At 38.1% G+C, this 27,395-nt stretch overlaps 1 protein-coding gene across 1 annotated transcript in view; it reads left to right on the forward strand.

Moving 5' to 3' along the window:
- The window catches only part of POLR3A (polymerase (RNA) III (DNA directed) polypeptide A, 155kDa), a 38,173-nt gene that overhangs the window by 754 nt on the left and 10,024 nt on the right, over positions 1 to 27,395 (forward strand). Inside the window, exons 2-23 of the mRNA XM_009328737.1 lie at positions 681 to 818; positions 1,367 to 1,538; positions 2,867 to 3,021; positions 3,979 to 4,218; positions 5,184 to 5,346; positions 5,547 to 5,683; positions 6,241 to 6,344; positions 7,060 to 7,201; positions 7,727 to 7,867; positions 9,372 to 9,441; positions 10,144 to 10,271; positions 11,789 to 11,927; positions 13,919 to 14,083; positions 14,400 to 14,572; positions 15,769 to 15,880; positions 16,985 to 17,103; positions 18,543 to 18,680; positions 20,828 to 20,998; positions 21,889 to 22,002; positions 23,246 to 23,281; positions 26,379 to 26,465; positions 26,551 to 26,633. Coding sequence (XP_009327012.1) covers positions 681 to 818; positions 1,367 to 1,538; positions 2,867 to 3,021; positions 3,979 to 4,218; positions 5,184 to 5,346; positions 5,547 to 5,683; positions 6,241 to 6,344; positions 7,060 to 7,201; positions 7,727 to 7,867; positions 9,372 to 9,441; positions 10,144 to 10,271; positions 11,789 to 11,927; positions 13,919 to 14,083; positions 14,400 to 14,572; positions 15,769 to 15,880; positions 16,985 to 17,103; positions 18,543 to 18,680; positions 20,828 to 20,998; positions 21,889 to 22,002; positions 23,246 to 23,281; positions 26,379 to 26,465; positions 26,551 to 26,633 — 2,927 coding nt within the window. The remainder of the gene's footprint in view (positions 1 to 680; positions 819 to 1,366; positions 1,539 to 2,866; positions 3,022 to 3,978; positions 4,219 to 5,183; positions 5,347 to 5,546; positions 5,684 to 6,240; positions 6,345 to 7,059; positions 7,202 to 7,726; positions 7,868 to 9,371; positions 9,442 to 10,143; positions 10,272 to 11,788; positions 11,928 to 13,918; positions 14,084 to 14,399; positions 14,573 to 15,768; positions 15,881 to 16,984; positions 17,104 to 18,542; positions 18,681 to 20,827; positions 20,999 to 21,888; positions 22,003 to 23,245; positions 23,282 to 26,378; positions 26,466 to 26,550; positions 26,634 to 27,395) is intronic.

A 27,395-nucleotide genomic window follows, 5' to 3' on the forward strand; every position in this document is an offset into this window, starting at 1 on the left:
TCTTTACTGAAAGAGTGGTTAAACATTGGAACAGGCTGCCCAGGGAAGTGGTTGAGCCACCATCCCTGGAAGCATTTAAAAGACGGGTAGATGAGGCGCTTAGGGACATGGTTTAGTGGGCATGGTGGTGTTGGGTCGATGGTTGGACTCGATGATCTTGGAGGTCTCTTCCAACCTTAATGATTCTATGATTCTATGAAATAAGTTGGGGTGACTGAAACTTACTGCTCATCCAAAATATGTGCAAATGTGTCTCTACTTGAATTGCATAGACTGTCGGTTGCCGTGACAGCTACTTTCTTCGTGCTTTTGGACGGTTCAGGAAAGCATTCTTTTGAGGCGGGAGATGAGTTCTTTCTGCCTAGTTGTTGGGAGACCCGGAGACATCCATCTAGAAAATACCGTGTTGTAGATTAGCGGGCTGTATGTCAGTGGCAAAAGCTGTATGAGTTAATGTCGCCGCTGTCACTAGGGCCTGCGTGTGAAAGGCATTTTTCTGAAGGTTTGGAGTGAATGTAATGCTACTGACGTGCTTCTGATGCTGGGAAAAAGGAGCGAGTGCTGTGCGTCTGCTGTCAGGAGAGCTGACTAGCTTAGGAACTGTTGTATTTTCTATGTATTCACTTGATTATAGCTGATTTTTTTTTTTTTTCTGTGCGTGTGTTCCCCTCCTCCCAAAGGGAACCAGTGAAAAAGACCGTCCCTGTGAAACCTGTGGAAAAAACCTAGCTGATTGTTTAGGACATTACGGGTACATTGACTTAGAACTGCCCTGTTTTCATGTTGGATACTTCAAAGCTGTGATAGGCATCTTACAGGTAAACACAATCATGATTTGACATCAGTTTCTAGTCTAGAGTAAGGAAATTATCAGAAAAGATGATGCTTGAAAGAGTAATTGAGAAGACCGAAATAAGGTTGTATAATTTGATCTTTATGCATCTTGTGTTTTGTAAAATATATGTATTTAAATACCAGTCTTAGTGATGTAAATACATCCATTTTATTTTATATAATCTCGGACTGAGTAATTTAATCCATTATTTTTCTGTAGTAGTTTGAATTAAATGTATGCAGTATAACTTGCCTTTTAGGACATCCCAGTAAATCAAAGCTCGGTTTGCTTTGTATCTGGCTTTTTAAGATCCTACAGAGCTTAGATAAAGATCTGCCTCATTGACTGTGGTTTTTTTTCCCATGTACTTTTTTTGTGCGTTACAGCATATGAATTGGTCTTTCAATCAAGGCCATTGTCTTTTTCATTCAAAAAACTGCCTTCTGTAGAAGAACTTAAGTTATAGTAGAAGACGTTGCAACTCTGCGTGTATCTGTTAAACAACTGTGTTTATATGCGTTTATGTTTAAGATGATCTGCAAAACCTGTTGCCGTATCATGCTGTCGGTGGAAGAAAAAAAACAATTTTTGGATTACCTGAAGCGACCTGGCCTTACGTATCTCCAGAAGAGAGGGCTAAAAAAGAAAGTGTCTGAAAAGTGCCGAAAGAAAAACACTTGTCCTTACTGTGGTGCCTTTAATGGTGAGTGTTGGCATTAGCAGTTAGTGATAGTTATCTACTGTGATGGGTATGACCTTGGTGGCTGTGATAGGCATCAGAATCTTGAATATCCTTGTTCGTTCCACGGCTAATGGGTATTCTCTCTGGCCTTTATTAAGAATCAGGTAATTGCGTTCTTAATGCCAAGCACGTGCTTGCTCACAGCTCATTTATGTGGATAGAGACATTGTCCTCGTTGCTTGTTCTGTTTCACGGGGTATCTCTTCATGGCCCCGACCAATATTGGATACTTGGATAATGGCAAAACCCCCCCGTTTAACATGTTTTTAAAAATACTGGGAGCTATTGTCAGCGGTCAGTACCGTAACTTAGAAGCATTTATAGGCTTCCATTTTGACTGAACTTGATTTTTCATCGTTATATTAAGTTATCTTTCTTAACGTTAGATGTGTTTGTCATCCTTTAAGAGGGTATGTTCTGCAGTTTGGCAGTATTTGAGCTGTGATCATCTTGGGTTACACTGGAGTTTGTTCTTCAGGGCAGAATATCTTAATAAGATTTCACATTTGGTTTTCAGAACAGGTGTATTTTTCTTCATGTACTCTGATCAAGTGATACCGCTGTTAAAGGACTTGCAGCGTTACAGATTCATAGTGGATGGCTAATTCATAACTTAAAATTTTATGGTTTTAACTCACGAAAATTTTGGGTTGTTCGTTGTAATGATCAACAGCCTGAATAAATGGAGACCTGCTTCATTGTAAGTGCCACGTATACACTTAGGGGGCACAAACAATAGGCATTTACAAAATTCGGTGGTAGGTAAGCATACTTCAGTAAAAATAGTTGAGTTTGGAAAGCACTTGTACTAGTCTGTGGCAGTTTTATGAATGCTGTTACCTGCATGATGTGAAAATGGTTGTCAGATTCTTCTTACAATTCCCTTCCAAAGTTACTTTAGAAGATAGTGGGATGATATATAAATGGCACACCTCAGTCCTGTTTTTAGTGTGGGAACTCCTGCTTGAAAAGAAATATCAGCTGTGATTGAGGGGAAGCTGAGTTCAGGTGTGGGCTAAACCACCTGCTCTCAGCTTCAGAAGCCACATCGTGATCTAGGCACGCCAAGCCAGCCATATGTCTCCTTAGACACGACCTGATTTCTTCCCTTTGTGTTTTGTGAATTTAGGACACTGGTTAATAAAGCTGATAAAGTTTTGTTCTGTTCTTGTGTTCACTGGAGGTTTAACTAGTTTTGGAACTGTAGCTTACTCATGTTAAGTTGGGGGAGGGGTGGTGGTGGTTTTGTTGTTTAAAAAGAAAAACAACCCACATGTATTTTCTTGCAGGAACTGTGAAGAAGTGTGGTTTGTTGAAAATAATACATGAAAAGTACAAGACCAATAAGAAAGTGGTAGATCCGATAGTATCTACTTTTCTCCAGTCCTTTGAAACTGCCATAGAACATAACAAAGAAGTAGAACCCTTACTGGGAAGAGCTCAGGTGAATTTTATTACGACTTAAATTTTCTGCTAGCTTTTGTGCTTGAAATAAAACTCCTCAAAGGTTTTCAATGTAGCAGCTTAAGCCTTGTGGTGGTCCGAGATTTTCATATACCAAAAGACGCTTGAGGAACGTTTGTATTTTTTGCAATCATGTTAACTTTGCAAAAATGAGAAATTTGGTTTATTGGTATGTTCTGATACGTAGCTTTCTGTCTGTAAAGAAGGGGGATGTTCTTGGTGTGCGAAACTTCCATAAGCTAGAAAAGTGAGAAGAAAGGCCCATAGAAGCTCTGCATGTACGTGTAGATCTACTGTAGCTCTGAGATTATTACAATACACAGAAATTCTCACAGAGCTTAATGTTGAGAAGGAGAGACGAGACTTAATTATCTAACCTTTTTGTTTCATTCAGCTTTGCACTGTGTGCAGTTTTGTTTCCTTCTGCTCTTTGAAAGCTGGGAAAATCCTGGGGTACATATTTAGACAGAAAAAGTAATGAATATCTGGACTTCCTTATACTGCAGCAATAGCTGTACTAAGAGAGAAATGAGATTTAAAAAAAAAAAATCTCTAGAAAGTACTGTAATTCATGTTAGTTCCTACTAATAAAATTAATACAATGTACCATAAGTTTGTTGTAAGAGCTTCATTGAGTTGCTTTGACAAGTAATTATGAAATACTCTCAGATAACTGTTTGAAAAAAGAGTAACATGATGAGAAGTAAACACTGATGTATAAGGAAAAAAAGAAAGGAAAGGAAATAGCAAGTTAGTACCTGAGACGCTAAAAGCATTGGTTCATAATAAAACGTAGTTTTGTTTGCGTTAATAGTTCTTCTCTATTTGTCTTTTTAAAACACTTTATTTTTGAACCATCAGTAAACAAGGGGAGGGGGGAAGCGTTGAAGCTGTTACACGATGGCTTGTTCTCCCTTTTCTCCCATGGATTTTGTAGGAAAACTTAAATCCTTTAGTAGTATTGAACCTCTTCAAAAGAATCCCAGCGGAAGATATCCCTCTGCTTCTAATGAACCCGGAAGCAGGGAAACCTTCAGATTTGATCCTCACGCGTCTCTTGGTGCCTCCACTGTGTATCAGACCCTCTGTGGTGAGTGACTTGAAGTCTGGCACCAATGAAGATGACTTAACAATGAAACTGACGGAGATAATTTTCCTCAATGATGTGATAAAAAAGGTGAGTCATCCTTCAAGCTCTCGGAGACTGTTGCTTTCAAAAAGATTTGGTTAGAATTGAATACAGGGAGTGGTTTTTCTTGTCTTACTGCTTACAATCTAGCAAGCAGTCTGTACTGCACTGCTGCGTCGTTCGGGGTTTTATTGAAAGAAATAGAGGGAAGTGCTTCAGATGGAGCTGGCTGACTGGCTGCTTGCAGCGTAGGACCTGCTGAAGATCTGCTGGTGGATCATGGGAAATGTTTTTTCATTTGAGTTCTGGTCTGTAAACTCTTCTCTTTTTTTTTGTTTTTTCTTTTTTTCTTCCCGCCCCCATGACTATGATACTTTTTGAGTGGTCGCTTACAATGAAAACATACCTATTTGTTTGTTGTGTTTTTTTTTTTTTCCACGTAGACCTTCCTCGTTTTTTTACTACATCTTTGTCCTTTCTTTATTCCACCATCTGTTCTTAAGAAATCAGGTTTCAGTTAGCATGGTTATCAAATTGAGACTAGAAGTAAATTTGGCAATTTATCATTTGTTTAGAAGAACATATTCTGCCAGACTAACACTTTTCAGGCTTTTCAAAACTCGTCTGTTGTCAGGAAAACAAAATCAAGTGAGCACTAACTCCTGTGACTTGAAAAATTATTAACGACTGGTGATTTTCCTGTCTGTGACGTTATATTAGCTTAAGTGGCTTGGAAGAAAAATGTAATTTAAACAAATGCATAACTTTGTCAGCGTTTGTCCAAAGCCAGTGCTAGTCAAAAGAAATTTCTTGCTGGGTTGTCTTGTGAATGGCCTTACGCTATAGCAATACGCATCCTGTTAGAAAGTTATCTCGCCTTTTTCATTCCAATGTATGAAGGTTTTTTAACATTATTTTCGAAAGAAGAGTTGTACTCATATCAGAAAAATTCTTTGCTAGTTTAATACGTGTTGCTATATTTATTTTCTGAAATGGATGACTATCTTGTTTAGCATAGGATATCAGGAGCCAAAACACAGATGATTATGGAAGACTGGGACTTTCTTCAACTGCAGTGTGCCCTGTACATTAACAGCGAGCTCTCGGGAATTCCTCTCAACATGGCACCTAAAAAATGGACCAGAGGTTTTGTTCAGAGACTTAAGGGAAAGCAAGGTTTGTCTAGAAAGTTGTTTTTATTTTTATTTTTTTTTAATTAAGACACAAATATTTGCTATTCCAAAGCATGTCTCTGCTACTATTGTGTTGTGCTTCAGTGATGTACCTTGAAAGAATTTTCTCATGTGCTGTCTTAACAGATAACGTTTTGAAAACAACTTTCATATAAAAGAGTTTTCACTTGCTTATTTTGTTAGGTCGGTTTAGAGGCAATCTGTCTGGAAAGCGAGTGGATTTCTCTGGCAGAACAGTCATTTCGCCTGATCCGAACTTAAGAATAGATGAAGTAGCAGTGCCTATTCATGTTGCTAAAATACTAACTTTCCCTGAAAAGGTATGTAGTGTAGAACCGAAACCTTTTCTATGCCTTTTTTTTTTTTTCTACCAGACATCAGTGTTTTCCTTCTTTATAGCCTTACTATAAAAGGGAGTGAATGTGTTGCTTTTATGTTTGAAATGTCATTCGGTGATGCCTAGCCAGTTCTGTTGCTGCTGGTGAATGAAGGTTGTACTACCAGATATGTGCGAGTATTGTGAAGGCATATGGTGTAAGGAGTGACGTAGTCAAGAGAGGAGAGTTTTGCTTGATAATTTTTGAACTCATACATAGCTTCATATGTACGTTTGGTGTATCTGTCTAAGGAGTGATTTGGTTTTTTTATTTCTGAATTTACTTCCCAGATTTTTAATTTAATTTCACTCTGCTGTTCCGCTCTAAGATTGGCTTACATTTGCCTCCTCTGTTCCCTCCTGCCTGTTCCCTTCAGCAGCTGAGGCTGTGAGGAGGATTGTCAGTTGAGCCTAAAATTTGAAAACGCAAAAGCCACCACCAAAAACAAGAGGTCCTGAAATGTGTTTCATTTGTTTCTGATTGAAGTCTTTATGCAACAGGTGAACAAGGCAAATATTAATTTTATGAGGAAACTTGTCCGTAATGGTCCTGATGTTCATCCTGGAGCCAACTTCATACAGCAAAGGCACACGCAGATGAAAAGGTATCATGCTTATCTGTAATGATTCACTTTTTATCTCTCCCCGTCAACTTGTTCTTACTGCTATGTGAAAACAGTTATACCTACAGGGAGGAAAATTTATTTTGAGAATCTTTCATAAAGGGCAGTAACAAAAAAATTATCTCCTCGGGTTTAGTGTACAATTTCTTTTTAGATAATCTGTTGGATTTAAGCTTAAGTGTACATACTGGTGATAGTGAACTGCAATTAGGTTTGTTTTGTGGTTTGTTTTTAATGACTGAGTCTCATATTTGGAATACAGGGTGTAGTACAGAGATAAATGAAAATAGGCAGTTTTGGGCACGTTGTAGTGGCTGTTTTCATGGGAGAGCTAATCTGCAGTCAGCTTATGGGTAGTAAGAAGTCATAGTGTATGAATGAAAATCCCTATACTCCCTGATACAATTGAAGCAAATTCTTTGTTTTTATAAGTTTTATAAGACTTTTTTCTTACTTGTTTTACGAATAACTGTAGCTTTGTTAACTAATGTCACAAATACATTCATTACTTAAAAGAGCAGCAGGCCTGATGTTTAATGATGCAATCCACACCAGTTTTGTCTTCTCGTTAGTGTAATACAAATACCCCAACGTTTAATGGAAGAGCTTGCATTATAAGCACAGAATTTATTTTCAGTTGTCTTTACATCTTTCTGACTTTATTTCTTCTGACTCCTTTGTTATGTGTTACTATAAGGTTTTTGAAATACGGAAACCGGGAAAAGATGGCCCAGGAGCTGAAGTTTGGTGATATTGTGGAGCGACATCTTATAGATGGTGACATAGTGCTGTTCAATCGACAACCCTCTCTTCATAAGCTGAGCATCATGGCTCACATTGTAAGTGCACACACAGCCTAACATGCAGGTAGTGCATCCCTGAATATTAGGTGGTTTACCTTTGCTGGTGTTTATCTCTTGCACACACACAAAAATAAAGAGCTTCTTCTGAAACACTGCGTGGGGACGGGCATGAACACAGTGCAGTTGTGTGTGGGAATTGATGTGTAACTAGGCAGTATGCGGTCTGGACAATTCTGTTAATAGCCGTAATTGACCTCGGTATCTGTTCTTGCGTAAGCATTTCATTTTTGTAGAGCTGATGTGATCTCTACAAAGCATGCTGTTTTCTGTGCTTTGTATAAATTCTTAATGATGGAAGTTAGTAGCTACATTTGTATAACATAACCCGAGTACAATTTCTGTCAGTTCCTGGTTGAGTTAAATTCTATAATTAGAAATTTTGACTCATGTCTGTAATAAAAAGAGAGGTTAAAGCCTAGAAGGAAGCACTTGGGCATGGCGTTTCATCTTTTAGCATGCTTGACTGCATGTGCATCACTTTTTTTTTTTTTTTTTTTGCAGGCTAGAGTAAAACCTCATAGGACATTCAGATTTAATGAATGTGTCTGTACGCCGTACAATGCAGACTTTGATGGAGATGAGATGAACCTTCACCTTCCTCAGACAGAAGAAGCAAAAGCAGAAGCACTTGTTTTAATGGGGGTATGTTGATAATGTTGGGGTTGGGATTGCAGGTGTTCTGGAGCCTCCATACCCACAGCATACCCATCCATACTATTCTGTGCTCCACCGCTGAGTGCTGCTGTGCCAGACATGCTGGAACTTCAATACGAATTGGAGTCAAAGGCAGCCAAGTGGTATGCCACAACTGATATTGCTAATGTGTTTTTCTCAATCCCTTTGGCAGCAGAGTGCAGGCCACAATTTGCTTTCACTTGGAGGGGCGTCCAGTACACCTGGAACCGACTGCCCCAGGGGTAGAAACACAGCCCCACCATTTGCCACGGACTGATCCCCGTATTTCTTAACTTGCATGTGAAATATTATCAAGATTCCTGGGTATGGATAATGTGTGACTGTGAAGCTGCCTGAAAACTCTGCAAAAGGGATTTTAGAATAAACTAGGACTGTTATGCAATGGTAGTCTAATAGACTGATATTTAGTATCTGTGGAAAATTCTTTGCTTTTAAGTAAGTAGACGTCACCGGTATTTTTCTGCCTGACTGTCCTTAGTGATTGCTACCAAAATAGGGTGGCTCTGTTACCAAACAGATACATACTTTGCTTTCTGGTCTGACAGCCCAGCAACTGCAGGCGGTCAGACCAACTGGAAATGGGGCGGCAATAGTGTGCTTATACCGGAGAAGGCAGTTTACCAGAGAAGGCAGGAGACAGTAGGCTCTTAGGGCAGGGGAAAAAAAGGGAGAAGGGAGGGTAGATAAAGAGGTATCTGATGGTTGCAGGCATTGATCTGTGGTGTTAAAGTAGAGTCATTACCAACCATCTGAGGATTTTCCAGTACATTGCTCCTTTAGGGTGACTGAATGCCACTGCTACTGCAGATGTACCAACACAACTGTTGGCTGCGGCGTGTATTGGCTTGCTGAACTCATTTGGGAGCTTAAAAAGAAAATTCCCCCCCGCAAAGTGTGCGATTCAGGTTTGTGTGGGCCTATGAACAGTTTAGGCAAAACTGTGCTGCATAGGTGGGGGTGATTAACTGGAGCAGTAGTCTGAGTAAGGCGTAAGAAAATGGGGCTAGTGGAAGCGGCTAGTTTGATTATTGCATATCAGTAGGGACCATGCAACTTGAAATACCTCACTAGCTCCCTGTAGTGAGCATAACCTCTTGTCCCTGCTCAGATTCTCAAAGCTAGCTTGTCTTCCCTTCCCTGTCCCGTTTGAACAGTAACCTACCAGACGCATCAAGTTGACTGCAACTTCTGCTTTGGAAACAGAACGTGTTATTTCCAGTAACTATTCTCAGATTATTCCTTAACTGTCAATAGATTTGCGTGAACTGTAGTGAACTGAAACTTCTAGTTTATTTTTTCCATCTTTTTGAAGACAGCTGTACTTTGATTTAGAATAAGCTTTTACCATTTTTGCTAAAATAACTGTCTTAAATGGTAAGTTTCCTTCTGAATAACAAATGAAACATCAGTGTCTTCAAATGCGTATTTTTTTGTTTCTCGTATCATACAGACCAAAGCAAACTTAGTAACACCAAGAAATGGAGAACCTCTCATCGCTGCTATTCAGGATTTCCTCACAGGTGTGTATATAAGGTTACTTTAGAGCTGTGTGATTTAACAGTTATTCCTTCAAAATGACTTCCCTCTTTTCCAGAACTTTTCTGTATTAATTAAAAAATTTCTCCTTTCACAAGTCCAAAGGACATCAGGAAAGTAAGGCCATTCTTAGTCTGAAATGTAATGATGCCAGAATCTTCTGATACTGTCTGCCTTTGTAGGTGCAATTATTATTACCTTTGCGTATGTTTTGCCATGTTTCTCCAGCAGAGACAATGAATGTTTGGGATTTTTGTATGCATGAGGTAGACAATGTAAACGGCTTACGATTATGGTAGAGGAGTTGAATTGATTAGTCAAAAATTAGTTTTAACCTACAGTAAGTCCCTTCAAGTTTCCTTAATTCCTTGGAAATGTCCAATGGATATAAGTAAGAAAGCGTACAAAGATTAATGCCAAGGCCTTATTTGTACCTATGGGATAGAGTCTGAGAGGGAGAATAGCTTATAGAAATGCACTGGTTTTAATTTTTAAAATTTGAGTGTGGAGCAATTAAAAAAAAAAATTCTGGAAGGGATTTACAACTGAAGCTGTCTAAACTATTGTCGTTTTGCATAGTAGGTAGGTAACTAATATTAGAACAAGGATATTGATACTGAATATGCAATAGCTTTTAAAGTTAATCTCATTTTAGTCTGTCATATTAATAATTTTTTACATTCTAGGTGCCTATCTTCTTACATTAAAAGATACCTTTTTTGATCGAGCCAAAGCCTGTCAAATTATTGCTTCTATCTTGGTTGGCAAAGATGAAAAGATTAAAGTTCGTCTTCCACCTCCAGCAATTCTGAAGGTGTGTAAAACTATTTTTTTTAAATGTTACTACGACTTTCTCTCTTGTGTCTTCTTGACCCATGGTGATGTTCTCAGCAGAGGCAGTTTTTCTTTTCTCTGACGTTAGTTTTGTATGAGTTTTTGTATTTGTAAAGTGCAAGGATCAGATTTCAGGGTCAAAGCTGTGCAGAAGTTGTTTGATGGTTCCTGATGCTGAACAGAGTCAGCCTTGGATGGCGCAATCCAGATGCAGGGTTCCTTCAGGGTTCAAACATAGCTTTGCTACTGAGACAGACCGCTTGGCTGTTGATGGTCAGCAGAAGTTACATCGTTCGTAGTAACCTCACTGTTACTGGCTGTGCAGGCTAATATGGGAAATAAAAGTCGTAAAACTATTTTATTCCTTGGGTGCCCTCAAGTAATGTCCTGAAATGCTCAACAGGTCTAGGTTTCAGTATCCCAAATTTAGGAGATGTTAAACCTGGGAAGCAGTATGCTTTAGTTGTTAACCTGGCAATGTGTTAAAGATTAAAGATGATGAGTGCTATGTGATTTTTGTTTTGTTTTGTTTTTTGTTTGGGGGTTGTTTCAGGGTTTTTTTGGTTGCTGTTACCTCATGTACACAAAATATTTATTATGAAGGGCAGAGTATTTGTGTATTTGTCGCAAACTTGGAAGAGAGCTATAGTATCATTTATTAGATTAGGGTCTGTTAAGCCTTCAGTCGCATACATTTAAGGGTGTCTGTATTTGATTAATTTTGTATTTGAGGCAAACGGTATTGTTTGAAGAGAGTTTGGTACATTATCGAATTTGTTAAATACTAAGTATGAGTGTATACTTTTTTTTCATACCCTTTATTTAATTTCAAAACAATAAGTGTAATATTAGGGAAATTCAGAAAGTGAAATTGAAATACCAGTGAATAATACTAATTTAAAGCAAGGTCAGAGCATTTATGGGCAGCATCTAAAGTGAATTTTATAAATTTATAAGAACTTTTGCTAATAGCTAAGAGCAGTGATTGTTTGACTGCTTCTGTCACTCCAAATGAATAATTTTAGTGCTAGCTGTGACAGTTACTTGCATTTAACTGCAGCTGAGGGGAGTACATAATTATACGAATCTTTAACCTCCTAAAAATTTAAACCAAAGGCACTCTATAAAGAAGGGATTATAAATGTTGTAACCTCTTTGGGAAATGAAGTGACAGCAGCATCTTTTTTGGTTTTTTTCCTTTTCTAATCAGAAAGGGAAACCTGACAGTAAGAGGGAGCAACAGAGCATGTTTCTCCAAATGCATGCGTGTACCCTTATGTAAAGGATAACCATTCAGCAGCCAGTGTTTTTATACCTATAAAAGTGCATAATGCTTCCCTATTCAAAGGAATGCTACTATGCGCTTCTACAAGTATAGTTCAGTATAGAAAGGTTCTGTATAGAAACCCATTTTACAATTAAAATCTTGCTTGCCGTTTTGCTGTAGTTGTAGCATTAACTGTGTAATCCTAATTCTTGTCCTTTTGTTTCTCTAAGCCTGTAACACTCTGGACAGGAAAACAGGTTTTCAGCCTCATTCTCAAACCCAGTGATGATTGTCCTGTAAAAGCCAATCTACGAACCAAGGGCAAACAGTATTGTGGCAAAGGGGAAGACCTGTGTTACAATGATTCTTGTGAGTGACACTTCTAAAGCTGTGTTTTGGAAGTCTTCAGAGAAATCGGAGCTACTGTTTTGTTGAGTTTGTTGCTGTTGAGCTCACTGTGGGAGTTAAAGCAGTACTTCACATAAGTATTCTTGAAATGAAAAATAAAATTATGCGGTTTCTCTCAAAAGCGGAAGTCATGCTGAACACCAGAGGAAAGACCGGAGTGTTTTCTTGTAATAAAATTTCTTTTGTATGCTGCTAGGCTTGTCGTGATACTAACGTAGTATTTGATGGTGGGAGAGAGAGAAAAGCAAAGAAGCTTAGGAAGCGGTTGTGCAGAGGGCAAATGGAAAAATTTAGTATCTTAAGTGGGGGTAGCGATACAGGGATTAGAAGTCAAACAGTGAAAGGAGCTAGGATATGTAGGGAAGACAGGAATTCCTAGGATATCAAACCGTCTGTAGCCTCCCAGTTAGGGAAGTCAGAGTGGCAGATGGAATCCAGAGCATCAGGGTTGAAGAGGCTGTAGGAGGTGAGCAAGGCTTGGCTTGTTATTAATTTAACAGTCGTGTGGTAACAGCTGGAAAAGACCTTGAGCAGGCAGGATGAGCTTGGCTCCTTGCTGCCCAGAAGTGTGAGTTGAGGAACCATTGATTTATAGTAATTCTGTCATGCAACATCGATGTGAGAAAGAATTTACCAGTTAGGACTCAAATCCACTGTACACCAGACTCTGACCGATTTCTTTAGAAGGTAGGACCACTCTGTGGTTGTGAAGCCAGTTATAAACATGGTGGCACAATTTTTTTTCAGCCTCTAAGGAATGTGGGGTGAAAGGCAACAAAGCAATCCTGTTCACACTCTTGTGAACATAGGCCATCTTCTTTGCTCTGCAGTCTTTTCATTTGAGGAAGTATGGGAAGAATTTCCATTTTCTGAGTTTGACAGTAGCAGATGATGCGGAAAACTTTTGGATTTCATTGGTGGCTCTGTTCAGTTCTCTGAAAAAAACTTCATTTCTGAAGCAACGCTAATTCTCTTCGGAAAGTTCTCTGCAAATTCTCCAAAGTCTCAAGAAATCCTGGTATCATATTTTGATTGTATGTAATAAGTAATAGAGCAGTGACTTCTGGTTCAAGATGATGATTACCTAAATTCACATTGAAAATGTTGAGCAGAGTGCAGCGTGCAAACACCTACAGCGTTCTGCATAAAATGATTTAAATTGGATCCATCCACATATGCCAGTTCTTCTTTGAAAGATGATAATGAAGTTGAGGATGAACATGTATTGTACTGCTCTCATTGAAAATATATCTAAAGTTCATGTACAGAAGATACTCTTTAGTTGCTTGAAGGCTAGAGGAAGATTCAGTGCCTGAAATGGAAGGTTCCTGATGAAGCAAAAGGAATAAAAGAGGAATTGTGTACAGGCCTACAGGCAAGACGGGTGTCTTTATGGTATGCTTGTAATTAGAGACATCTGAGTCCAGTGTGTCTTTTAAATGTAAGCTGTGCCTCCAGAGGCGATTGAGTTGAACGGAGTACCAGAATCTTTGAATAAGAGAACTGTAACTTGACTGCCAAAATTTTGTTGCTCTACTTTATAAATAGATAAATAACTTTGGTTTATTATGCATGATTGAGGACTTTATTTCTGGACAGATAAGATTGATTTGAAGACTTTATTCTGATTAATGAAGTGAAGTTTTTGGATTTTTAGATTTTTAGCAAAAAGGATTATTGACAATGTTTCTCACAAGTCTTAAATTGGATACAGTTGCCTTTCTAAGGAGGAAGGGAAATAAATTCTAACTGAAGTTGGTAAGGTCAGGTTGTAGGCTGTTCCCCTTACATACTTACTCATGTACTTCTACAGATACATTAAATGTATGCTTTTGGGTTTTGTTCTTTTCATGAATAGAGCTTTTATTTAAAAACCTACTCCATAACTGATCACTAGAGTTTAGGTAATGTTTTAGAAAAACAATGAATTCTTTTTGCCTTTTTATTTCTAGATGTCACAATTCAAAACAGTGAGTTAATGAGTGGCAGCATGGACAAAGGAACCCTGGGTTCAGGATCCAAAAACAACATCTTCTACATCTTGCTGAGAGACTGGGGACAGGTAGAAGCTGCAGATGCCATGTCACGACTAGCCAGACTTGCTCCTGTCTATCTTTGTAAGTAACGGGGGAAGTACATTTCCTTGTAAAATAGTATCTTAAAGCAGAAATACAGAGCAATCAAGCAAGATTTGCTTGACATTTTTGCTTCAAATATCATGTACTATGTTTAAAAAAATAAGTAGTTGTGAAGCTGACAGAAACAGTGAAACAACTGATTTGTATTTCTGAAGTGCTTATGATGGTCACATGATGGGAGGAAAAAATAAAGTTCCTGATGATAATATTTCCTGGTTTTAATTTGTTTTCTTGATATGAGATTGATCTGTAAATATGATTTTTCTTTTTTTTTTAATTTTTTTTTAAATACTAGCTAATCGTGGCTTCTCAATTGGAATTGGTGATGTAACCCCTGGGCAGGGCCTGCTAAAAGCTAAGTATGAGCTCCTGAATGCTGGCTATAAGAAATGTGATGAGTATATTGAAGCTCTGAACACTGGCAAGCTACAGCAGCAGCCTGGTTGTACTGCAGAAGAGACACTAGAGGTAAAATTTTTAATTTAAATCACTATATATTTAGAGTAGTGACTTTATGAATATATTAATGTAAATTGTGAAGTTCAAAGTTGTCTTCTGAAACCTAAAAATACGAGTAAATAGGGTCCCTAGGTACGCAGCTTTAGCTGAGTCTGTCTAGGCTTAACATTTAGATGCTTGTATGCATCTAAAATACGTATCTAAAGATGCTTGTATGCATCTAAATACTAAACAACTGAGATCCTCCCGCCTGGCTGGATATATTGGGGTGACATACAAGAGGATAAAATTAGACAGGTAATTGGAACGGGGTTAATTACATTTAGCAATATTTGCTAAGTTAATAAAGAACAGTAGCAGCAAAGGACCTAATCCAAGAAGCAAACCTTTCCTTTAGTTACAGTTCTGTTTATATGCAAGTGTTTTCTTGCCCCTTCTTGGTTATGCTGGGTTTTTTCTTTTTTCTGTAGAAATTGTGATGAAGAGCAATGGATGTTGCCCAAAAGCTTATGGACAGGGCCTTAATGAAGTCAGCTGAGGGAACACTTTTCATTGCCTTTAATGGTTTTATACATTTGTTTTCTTGGCTAGTCGATGTCTAGTTTTTACCTTTAAAAAAAAAAAGTAGAAAGAAAAAAAAAACACCAACAAAAAAACAACCAGAAAATCCACCCTATGATGAAGTACTGCCACAGTTGTCCAGTTTGAAGTGGCAGTCTGAAAGAAGTGTCTAGCAGCCTTTTCCACTCTTCCTCTTTTCAGACACCTGTGTATGTCCGAGAAATGTTTTTTTTCATACATTTGTTATGTTCTTAACAATTGGAGATATCAGCATTGTACTCTCTGAAAGCAGTCCCAAAAAACTTTTTGGGTTTTTTTTGTGGTAATCTTTCACATAGCGCAGTGAGACTTAGAGCTTAGTTCAGTGCTCAGTTTGGCTTAAGCTGGTGCTGTTGACGGAAGAGGTTGTCGTGTCCCTCGCTACTCCTGTCTTATCCCACCAAAGACTTTTTGTGCAGCAAACTGGAACGTTACGCAAGTTAAAAGTTCAACTTGTTTTACCCAAAGTAATGTCTAGGTTTCTTTCTCTTTATTGTATTTTGAATTCCATTTGACTACTGAAGGTATTACTGGCAAATGATAAGAGAACTGTTTGTGTATGGTATTTTTAACGAATGCTGAATCTCTGAAATCTTGGATTTCAGGCCTTAATCCTTAAAGAACTCTCTGTTATCAGAGATCACGCTGGCAGTGCCTGTCTCAGAGAACTGGACAAGAGCAACAGTCCCCTTATCATGGCTCTCTGTGGTTCTAAAGGTAGGGATAGCTAAACTTCGGCATTAGATTGCTCGCTCCATCGCTGTTCTCAAAATTACTTGTTCTGTCTTTATAGCTTGTTTTATACAGTCAGTTGTTCAAGTATTCATGTCGTATAGATTTGAAGTGACTCTTCTCAGTAAGTACAGGTTGGGTACAGTTAATGAAAATCAAGCTGATGTGCTAGTTTTTGTATCTTTAAATTTTTAGTACAAGTTGGAAAACATCCCGTTGGAACTTTAGATGTTTAGGACTTGAAGTAATTCGTCAGTAAAAAGTTTTCAGTTGCATTTCTGACTTCAAGTGTCCATATCACAAACAAAAATCAACTGGAAATGACATATTAAGAATTGGAACTAATATTTCAGCCACCTTCACTGCTTTGTTTCTGAAGGACCACCTGTGTAGGAAATACTTGTTTTATACTCAAATTCTTATCTGAGCTTTCCTTTGTTTCCTGTGAGAATTTGAAGAAATCACTTAACCCTTTGCCTTTATTTATCTGTCTCTAATAAATTGTGGAAAGCCTCACGGTGACATTTTGTATTTCTAAAGAAATACTGAAACCTTAGAAGAAGGCTATACTGTGTGTATAAGGGGGGGGGGGGCATTGTTTGCAAATATGTTCAGCAAATAAAACTTCTGAGTTAGTGACTTAATCCTCTGGGACTTAATTTGTTCTAGGAATCTTGGTAGACACGGAACCCTTCATGAAAAATATTGTTAAAATATGTTTATTGAAGAAATTGTGAAGCGAAATATGCAGGTTAGGATCATGGGTTGTACAAAACAATCCATAATACAAAACAGGGTAATTTAAGGTCTGTAGCCAAACAGTGGCGGCATGAATGTCTATGACCCCAAGAAAAACATTGTGAAAGGAGTTGTTGGCTATATCATAGACTTAGTTGTCAGTCTCTGTATAAATGCTGAAATGAACAGGACAAGTAACAGAAAAGCTTCTTTAACTGTTGCAATTTTAAGTGCCTTTGTCAAGAATTATGAAGCTAAACAATAGATCTTCATGGAAGTGAAGATAGCTCATCAGAGGAGCAGTGATATTCCTCATTTGTGAGTGAGATTTTTTTCTTTCTTTCTTTTCAGGCTCCTTCATTAATATATCCCAGATGATTGCTTGTGTAGGTCAGCAGGCTATCAGTGGGTCCCGAGTTCCTGACGGGTTTGAGAACAGATCCTTGCCTCACTTTGAGAAGCATTCTAAGGTAATTCTGTGTGTTTACAAGACACTGTAAAGAAAAGTGAAACAGGTTGCCTTCAACCAATTTAAGAAGGACGCATGATAGGATGTATTGTCATGACATGGTGAAGGATCACGTATGGTGAATGTAAAATGTTTTGAATGTGATTTGGGAGTTAACAGTAGTGGTGTGAATTGCCATGGGATGTCTAGCTAGCTTGAATTTTTACAGCTAAGCCTTGCTTAGACCTTTCTAATTTAGTAAAATTGAAGTGAGTCTGATGATATATTTTTTTATTCTCTTGAGAGTCTTAAAAATAATTTGTTAAAGTTTCACTCTTGCGTTCTGTTTCACTGCACTAAGACTTTTCAGGACAACTGCTGGGCGTGTGTTGGTATCTTTAGACAGGTGAAACATGCCAGATAAACCATTCTGGAGTCTGGTTTCGTTTTTTTCTTTTTCCGCTAGGATAGATATCGTGGGCTGCTCTGAACGTTCCATGTTTTGAGTTCTGTTATATATGAAGCAATAAGGAGTCTCATGCACTTGTTAATACAATTCACTGAGATTCTTTTTTTTTTTTTTTTAAACTGCTGTCTGAAATCTAGTGATCAGTAGAGAAGGTTCTAGGTACCAGCCATCGATCTTGTTAGTGTGTTAGTCAGGTAACTCAAGTGTCGGATGGTAGCCATGACACTTGCATTTGTCACTAAATGCCTAAATTTCAACTTCTGAGTTCTGTAACGTAAAATCTTTTCTGAATAAGTTAAAGAAGAAAAAATACTTCATGAATTAGATGAGAAGGTAAAAGTTAAATTTTAACTCTAGCTTTTTACTGCTTTAGAAAGCACTACCTGTTAAATAACAACAAAAAGTGATCTTCTAAGATTAACCTCTTTGTAGCCTATACATTGTTCTATGTGATCATGGAGGCCGTTTGGTGTTATTCGACTTAAAGGGATGCCTGCATAAAGTTCATTGGCAAGAACTCTTCTCAGAGGTGAGAGCAAACCATTCGAAGGAATTTATTACATACATACCTCCAGTCATATTTTTTTCTGGATTCCCTAGTCTTCAGCACTGCAAATACCTTTGCTATACTACTGCAAAATGAACGTTCTTACTGCCTTTTCAATTTTGGCAACTTTAAGGGAGGCCGAAGTGGTAGAAGTTGGTGTAGTGTTTGCAAGGAATGGCTAGAAGCATGACAAGGCTTGTAGGAGGAGGAAGAAAGTCTAATAGATTAGTTTGGAAGAACTAGGCAAGGGTTTTGAAGTCTTTATTCATATCTAAAATACATTGAACTTCAAAGCTAAATGCAGCTGAGACGATTGCTCTGTTTGTGTATGTATTGGCTACCTATCTGAAAGAATTTAGATGACGTACAATGTGTTTTTCTGTAACATGCATACAGAATGTACATTACATTTCAACCTTTTTTTTCCCCCCACTCTTCTCTGTAGCTTCCAGCAGCAAAAGGCTTTGTCGCTAATAGCTTCTATTCTGGGTTGACTCCCACTGAATTTTTTTTTCATACAATGGCTGGTCGAGAAGGTCTGGTTGACACAGCTGTAAAAACAGCCGAAACTGGATATATGCAGGTAACTGTCAGTGGAGTGGGGTTTTTATCAGTCTTGCAAAAGGAGGATATGTCTTATGTGCATGTTGAGGTGAGGGGTGGGGGGAGAAGTGCATACATTATGTGTGTGTGTTTGTTTTTAATGTAGCAGAGAGTAATTTATACTTCCAAGTACATTACTTTGCTCTGTTCTCCCATAGATGTGAGGTTTGTAAACCAGACCTCGGGCAATGGTATAGTGACATGCTTGTATTAACACGGACCTGTTGGAGCAGGTCCAGAGCAGGGACACAAAAATGACCAGGGGGATGGAACACCTCTGCTATGAAGAAAGGCTGAGAGTGTTGGGGTGGTTCAGCCTGGAGAAGAGAAGGCTTTGGGGAGACCTTATTGCAGCGTTTCAGTACTTAAAGGGGGCTTATAAAAAACATGGCGGCAAACTTTTTAGCAGGGCCTGTTGCGACAGGACAAGGGGGAATGGCTTTAACCTAAAGGGGGGGAGATTGAGACTAGAGAGAAGGAAGAAATGTTTTACACCGAGGGTGGTGAAGCACTGGCCCAGGTTGCCCAGAGAGGTGGTGGATGCCCCATCCCTGGAACCATTCCAGGTCAGGTTGGACGGGGCTCTGAGCAACCTGATCTAGTTGAAGATGTCCCTGCCCAGGGCAGGGGGGTTGCACTAGATGACCTTTAGAGGTCCCTGCCAACCCAAACTATTCTATGATTCTATTAAGCCATTTCCTCTTGAATATGGGTGATAAAAGCCCTTGTTCTATGGAATTATTGAGGACTACTTTCTATGTAGTGTGTGTTCCTAAAACCCATGTGAATGATGGAAGTTTTGTCCATACATTATAACATAGATTTGAGTTGTGAGTGCTTTTTCAGACACGGTATTTCAACAATGAGAAACAGAAAACACAAATCCTTGGTTTGGGTTATTTAAAAAAAAAGATTGTCTGGATGACCAAAATATGGCTAAGGTTCTCTTTCAGCATCTGTCCTCTTTAGGTAACAGGCACCTTGGCCATATAGACTTGGACTTTAAGTTCTGTAAGGTGTTAGTGTCTTTGGCTGTATCTCCTGTGAAAATACATGTCCCTCCAACAAAGCTTCTTGCTATTATGAGCCGTCTTAAGGCGTCAGTGAAAATATTTAAGTAGTATTTTAAGTATAGTCCTCTTCCCAGTGCAACAGGCAGTAGAAAAGCCAAGGTAATGTGGAGCTGGGGACACGTTCAGAGATAAGCAAGTAACTCTACGAAGACTGAAATCAGTTCCTTTTGGGATGGGTAACTAATTAGACCATTTGTCTCCCAAACTAAGGGAATAATGTTTGCGTGTGTGTAAGTATATACAAATATATATAAATATAATAAGCAACCTGCAAAATATTTTTTTCCTCATCAACTTTCACCCTACATGAATAAATTGCAGCACTTGGACTTCGGAATTAAAAAAAAAAAATCTTAACGTTTATTTCATCTTACCTTTTTCCTCCTCAGTGAAAAAAAATTACCAATTTATATTCTTTAGTGAGCTAATTTAATTTCATAGAACAGTGAAGTCCATCTTTCAAGTAAAAACGTTTTTAACCACTAATGCTTCATAGCATGCTTTCTTTTTGGGAGGTGGAGGAAGGATGATGGTAGTAAAGGGATTTCCCAATACAAGAAATTACTGTAAGAGAAGTAGCTAACACTGGCAGAAAAATAGCACCTACTGGCTTTGACAGATGAGCTCTTTGGTTTTTGTCAGTGAAAATAGTCATTGACTGGTTTTGCTTCCATACGCAAAAAGTGTTGTATGCCTTGAGAAAGAAACCTCATTGGAAGAATATGAATATTCTGTCAAAAAAAGAAAACCAAATTCCTCAGACGATGATAGGTTCTTGCAGCTTAGCATTAGGTTTCCTATGTGATGGAATTTCTGAATGTGGAGACCTGTATTGTTGCTTTAAATTTTGTTATTGTTGGCTTTCGTGTGCTGGGGAATGTACAGTAAAGCCCTAGGGATAATGTATGACTTAAAATAGGTTTTCATGCCTGCTAATCACTGTGTCAGATTTATTTCCTGATTCCAGTTTCTATAGTTTTTATAATCCCAATCAATAGCTATTTTTAAAAAGATCCCATTTACTTTCCTTGCACTTCCCCCCCCCCCCATTCAGAGGAAGCTGGTAAAATCACTTGAAGATCTTTGCTCACAGTATGATTTGACAGTCAGAAGTTCTACTGGTGACATCATACAGTTTATTTATGGAGGAGATGGCTTGGATCCTGCAGCCATGGAAGGGAAGGATGAACCGCTGGAATTCAAGCGAGTTTTAGACAATATCAGGGTAAGGATTACTGAAATCTGTTGGATGTGTGAAAAGACTATTAAGCATGTAGGAGGAAGTAGTAAATTATGGGGAGAGTTGTTTCAGTTGAAGTATTTATTTTTAAATTGCCTTTTCGAGTGGTCCTGCTCAGTCTGTCAGTATGTGTGTACTAAGAGTTGTAGATGTTTTTTACATTAGAACAGAGCAACTAGGACCAAACTGTGTATAAGCTGCAAAAAATAGAATTTTCTTCTGTGCTTAGACATAGTTCTAGGGCTTAATGTCCAACTAACTAGATAAATTACTGCTGGCTTCCTTGGGTACTAGATTGGACTTACATTACACAAAGTAATTACTTATTAAATCAAGACATGTATGTTCTTTGTGTTGCACTGCTTCTTAAGTCAGAGGCCTGATGTGTTGTTGAATAACTCAGGGGGGTTGCACTAGATGACCTTTAAAGGTCCCTTCCAACCCAAACTGTTGTATGATTCTGTGATAACTCTGGACATATTGTGATGTCTGCAGAAGGGTATTGTTTGGTTTTGTGGTTGGTTTGTTTGTTGGTTGTTCTCCCACCACCACCACCACCAAAGACAAAAGCCTTTCGCTGAAATGACTGTTGGGATTTCTGTAATGTGAGTGTAATAAATTGATAGAATTAGAAATGTGTGTGTGTGTATACCTTCAGATTGACATAAGTAAGTAGAAGTGTATGTGGAACGTCTCTTCACAATAGTCTGGTATCATATGATAAACAACCAACAAACAAACCCCAAAAAACTCAAACCACCAACCAAAACTAAAGAATGCTGTTAATCAATTGTATGCAGCTATATTCTGTGTCTTTACAATGACGTTTTTGTGCATATGTTTTATGTGAAGAAGTAACTTTTTTTCCTCTTAAGGCTGTATATCCATGCCGAAGTGAACCAGCCCTTAGTAAAAATGAATTGGTGTTAACATCTGAGTCCATCATGAAGAAGAATGAATTTCTTTGCTGCCGAGACAGTTTTCTGCAGGTAATTATCTCGCTTCCTTATCACGCTGTGATTAACTTTTCCTTATAAATCAAGGAAATTAAATAAAATGGTCTTACCAATCTGTAGGGGCAATGGCTGAATCGTATGCATTAGTAGCAGGAGTAGTAGTTTGTTCAGTAACATATTTCTGTACATTTAGCGGGCGGGGAGGTAGGACTAGTAATTTTCATTCTTATTATGGTGGTTGTTCATGCTCACCACAGAAACATTAGAAATGAGAGAAAAATCTAGCGATTTTTGAGTAGAAGGTGCCGCTAATCTGAGACACCTTGCTGGAATTTCTCTCTATAGCAAGGCGATACAGTAATTATGTGCTTCCCCTGGGACATCAGAAACGAAATAATACTTACTGACTCTATGTAAGAAACCACTAGGACTGAGTCTTATACTCTGTTGTTATGCATATGTTTTGATATTATCAACTTTCTGAATAACTGTTTTTACTCATTTGCTTGTTTTTCTGTAATGGAAACACCAGCTATACACTTACACCTATTTACCTTGCTTTCTTACGATACTAACGCAGCAAAAAACTCTTGTCATACGAAGTGCTTTGCTGGACAGGGCTTATCTTCTGGGGAGCACTTACATGTCTTTTAAGGATGAGTGAATGTTCACACGACTGCTTGCACTTCGACTTGTAAAAGTCAATTTGTTTGAAAGAGCATTAAGCAATTTTAATATTTATGAGAGCAGCCACACTTAAGACTACTTTGGGAGACGGTGATAAAAAGTGTAGAATTAACCTGCCTGTGGACACTGTTACCTTGATGAACCTTCTGATTACTGGCAGTGATGAGAACAAAATGAATTGTGACCTGCTTTTGAAGGGTTTCTTTTTAATAGATCAGAGTGCTTCAGAGCAGAAGGTGACAAAACTAGTAAGCAGCTGTTTATAAACCTGATTTGCGATTCGGTTGCTAGAGCAGAGTTGAAAAAATAATTATATCCATACTTGAAATATGCTGTAAATCTTAACTGCATCTCTGAAAGAAAAAAAAAATGCAGTGTACTAATATCAAAGTTTGGAGATGAAGCTGTTCTTTGAGGTGTACATCTTTTTAATTGTATCAGGAAAATCTAAATAATTGCTGTTAATTTCAGAAGCACAGATATAGCTACATCACCTTAATGGTAATTAGTTTAACTTAAGATTTTTAAGTTGTAGATACTGTTACATTTTCTTCTTTCCTGTTCTTTTTTTTTCTGTTCATCCTTGAAGACATTAACTGAGACAGGTTATGAAAAATATAATGAGGTAATTGTAGCATGTGTGTGCACTGTGTGAGCATTAATGTTAGTGCTTCTTAGCTAAAGATGTGTGTATAGTGCTAAAGTAACTGATTAGCATATATACATTACTGCTTGTTAAATTATAATGTAGGCATTCACCAGAATAATTTACCCAATTCCTTTTTAAAGGTGAAAACCGTGACACGTGCATTAGTCCCCATAGTTAAATTTTAGGATTTTGAGGATTTGAGGAAGCTTTCTTTTAGTACATGACTTTCCTTTCTAAAACTCCTTCTTTCAACTTTTAGGGATATTAGCGTGTTTTTCTGATGTTTTCCTATCCCTTCCTCCACTTTTCCCTTCCAGAACAGAGATATTTCTTATCGCTGTCACTTTACCGGGAGGTTCCTATAATGGGCTTATTCACTGTTGTCCAGAAAACAGTATGTCTAAATAGCCTTTTTCAAACAGAGTAGCGTTCATTCTGCCTGTGCTCTGCCCTCACTGGAGGGAGTTCAACTGATGAAAAAGCAGATTGTTGGCTGGCACAGTTTCAATTGTGTTAATATTTTAACGTATTTGAGTATATTAAGATACAGGTGAAAGGAAATTTTTGTTCTTATTGAAATTGGGAAAATCTTTAGAAACCCTCACAAATAAAAAAAATCATAAAAATGCAATAATTTTTCCGTGTTTTTTTGGAGATGATAGAATATGAGTACTGGGGGGGAGTGTGGTGCGAACACGGAAAAAGGCTGAGCACGCAGCCAGTCAGTGCTGGCGTGTGTAGAGCTGACCTAACGGGTCTGCCCGGGCTTGAATGGATTATTGCTGAAACTTGCGGGATTGTGTGTACCACTCTGCGTTTCAGTGGGCTTCTTAACTGTGGGGATTCTTGCATTAGCAGTGCTTCACGTATAGAAATGATCCCGCTAGCTTAAGTGCTGGGAAACATGATGCAAACGCCTGGCTTTGTACCCTGGGCTGCCGTTTTGACTAAATGTCGGCTGTAGGAGCTGACGAGGCCCACGTTGAGCCAGAGCTTACTGAGTCAGTTTGGGGCCTTTTTTGTTAAAACAGGTCCAGACTAAAAGACTTTATAGGTTTAGGCGATGTGAAAGAACCGATGGTTTCTTGAGCTCGCTGTGGAAGTTCCATAGCTGTGCTCACAGGGGACGGTGTTGCACTGAAGATGGTAAGTCCATAGAGACGGACAGGCTCAGCAAAGAGTGAGCTACGTTTTCCTTCTATTTGTAGCATAAATGAATCCATCGTTTGGATAAACTGCCAACAGATAATTGAAAGTTGATTTTGAAAGAAAGAAAATTTTCCTCTTTCAGTTCTTGTGCATGAATAAAACTTTTGACAGTGAAAAATAAATGTCTTCAGAGATTTATCTTTTATTTCTCACATTTTTTGGCTGTAGTGTATGGAAGTAACGTATCATTTGAGTACCTTATTTTTACAATTCAGAATGATATATAACAATTGATTTAGTATGTTGGAGGTTTTTTTTTTTTAAGTATTTTGGAACTCAGGGACTGTCAAAGAGGAAAAGTTGACAATAAATAGTTTGCCATAATGCTATTTGCAGTCCTATGCTGGTTTGGTCTTAAGTCTGCCCTATTGTGGACTTTCTCCGTATGACCACATGACCCAGTTTTTCAGCCAGCACAACAACTTCTTTCGAGGAGTTGGTGGTGGTGTGATTATTACTACTCTCCCCTGGTTTTATGTGAGTAGGTGAAAATTCAAAAGAACTTAGTCTTCAGTGGTCTGGAGGGAGAAGTTAGTGTTACACCTTCTGCCTTCTTCCCCTTCCACTCCTCCCTTCCTTCCCCTCCACAAAAGGAGCATCTTTCAAGATGGAATTACTTTTAAAGTCTCTCCTTAGTTTTTTTTTTTTCTCTAGGTCAAATGTTCTGGATGATCTTCTGCAAGTCCTGCACTATTCCTTTTTTCAATGCACCTGTAGTAAAAAGATTAATTTTTCTAATACCACATTATTGCTTAACACTTATTTTAGGAAATAAATAAGCAATTTTATGCAAAGGTTTCAGGGTCAAAAACCTTTAAAATGGCAAAATATTTCATTTGTGAATTAATATGACTTACTGCAGGGCAAAAGGGGCAGGAATGTGTGAATGCATCCTGTTGTCAACCAAGTGGGGAAACAACTTGAAGCATCCGTTCCAGCAGCACACTTCTGTTGTCGGTTCTCTCATTTGAACTTTGTTCTAGTATTCACAGAAAATAATGTACTGTCCGAAAATACCTTGAATACCAGTAAGGAAGTTGTTTATTTTGAGAATCTGAGGATTCTGTTAGGATGTAATAGAAGTGTTTTGATAATGATTTATGAGTTCAGTTGTAAAAAAAAAAAAAAAAATCAAAACAAAACAGTATTGTTTCAATTTATGTTCCAGTAAAGACTGCTAGAACTACTTTTGGGTAAACCTGGAAGTAGAGTGAAAGGCTTATGTACTACTACATGTTAAATGCAATTATCTGCAAGACCTCTCCACAGCATAGAGAAGCTATTGGAACTATGTTAGGTAGAGACTGATGTGTATATATCAATTTTGCAGGGTTTTTCCCCCCAAATAAAGTATGTCTTGAATCTCTGAAATCTATCCAGCAGGTGTCCTTTATAGAATTCCTCTCTTCCCACAGTCTTTCCCCTTTGACTTATTTTGAATACTGAGAAATGAGTGAGAATGTGTTTGTGTCAGTATACTCAGAAAATAAGAATTTTGAGGGTTGGGTTGGTTGGGTTTTTTGATGGCAGAATCAGTTTCAGTAAGTGGCGGGTAGGAAGGAAGGATCAGCCGAAGTCAAATCTCTTAAATTTTCAGTGTGTGCTCAGGAAGGATGCTTTTATTCAGTGTGGACCATATTCCTCATATATTGCTACTAATTTGTGGTTACACAGGAGTGAATCTGGTTTGCTAAGTTCTAGCGTATGTGCGTGTCTAAGTTTCGATTGTTCCTCTCTTCATATTGTGCACTGTTAATTTATTATTGTTAACGTTCCATTTGGAGCTCTAAGCAAATAACTGACTGCTGAAGACTTCAATATGAAGACCGTGTCTTTGCTTACTATTGTTTTAATGTAATTTCAGGAAATAAAAAAATTCATCAAAGGTGTTTCTGAGAAGATAAAAAAAACTAGGGACAAGTATGGCATCAATGACAATGGCACAACAGAGGTAAATAGTTTCAAGGGAGTAATTATGTAGTTATTTTAAATCTTCATAAGCTATTGCTTTTCCGACTGTTCTATTCTCTTTTCAGCCACAAGTTTTATATCAGTTGGATAGGATTACTCCAACACAACTAGAGAAGTTTCTAGAGACTTGTAGGGACAAATACATGAGGTAAGCGTTTAGCCTGTTATTTTCTCAGTGTATCCCCCCCCCCCAATTTAGCAGTCTAGGAGTGTATTTTGCTATTTTTACTGTATGAATGTTGGTTCTGTTGTGAATGAAATACAAATAAAGAATAAGAAACAGTTGGCCCTGATGCCATAAACATTGCAAGACAAAGGTAGAATGCCAAAAAAAAAAAGCATCGCCATCTAGAGGTGGGTTTGTTAAGGCAGAGTTGAGTCTTGTCCGACAGTTCTAGAGGTCTGACAGAGCTGAGGTTTTTACCTTTCTGTCTCGAGTCATAATCAGATTCTTTCATTAGAAGACTCTTACTGAGAGTAGAAAAAATGCTTTACATTTCATTTTATATTTCTTGAACATGCAAAGCTATCTGCTTGTGTTTAGGCACCTTTCTTCTGAAACAGTAGTAATCATAGCGATGTACCAGCGAACATAGTTTTCTTCTAAAGCTGCTTACTACTCACATGCACAGATTGTGTTTTGACAGCAGATTCTGGTAAAAGCCACAAGTGATAGGATTCAGAGTGAGAGAGGATATTGTTTAAACACTAACGTTTTTACACCCACTGGCAGACATGTTGCCTTCCTCCCCCTCTTGCAGGAGATTGTTCCAAACCTTCAAAGAGTCCATGCAAAATAATGTCTGAATAGATGAGTTTCAAATCCGTAGGAATCTTGATGGTTATTCTTGATCCTACACAGTCTGGGAAGAGTTAGGTCACACTTCGCGCTAAGGTGTTCTTGAATCTG

This window comes from Pygoscelis adeliae, unplaced genomic scaffold (genome assembly GCF_000699105.1).
Source record: "Pygoscelis adeliae isolate BGI_AS28 unplaced genomic scaffold, ASM69910v1 Scaffold16, whole genome shotgun sequence".
NCBI classification, from domain to species: Eukaryota; Metazoa; Chordata; class Aves; order Sphenisciformes; family Spheniscidae; genus Pygoscelis; species Pygoscelis adeliae.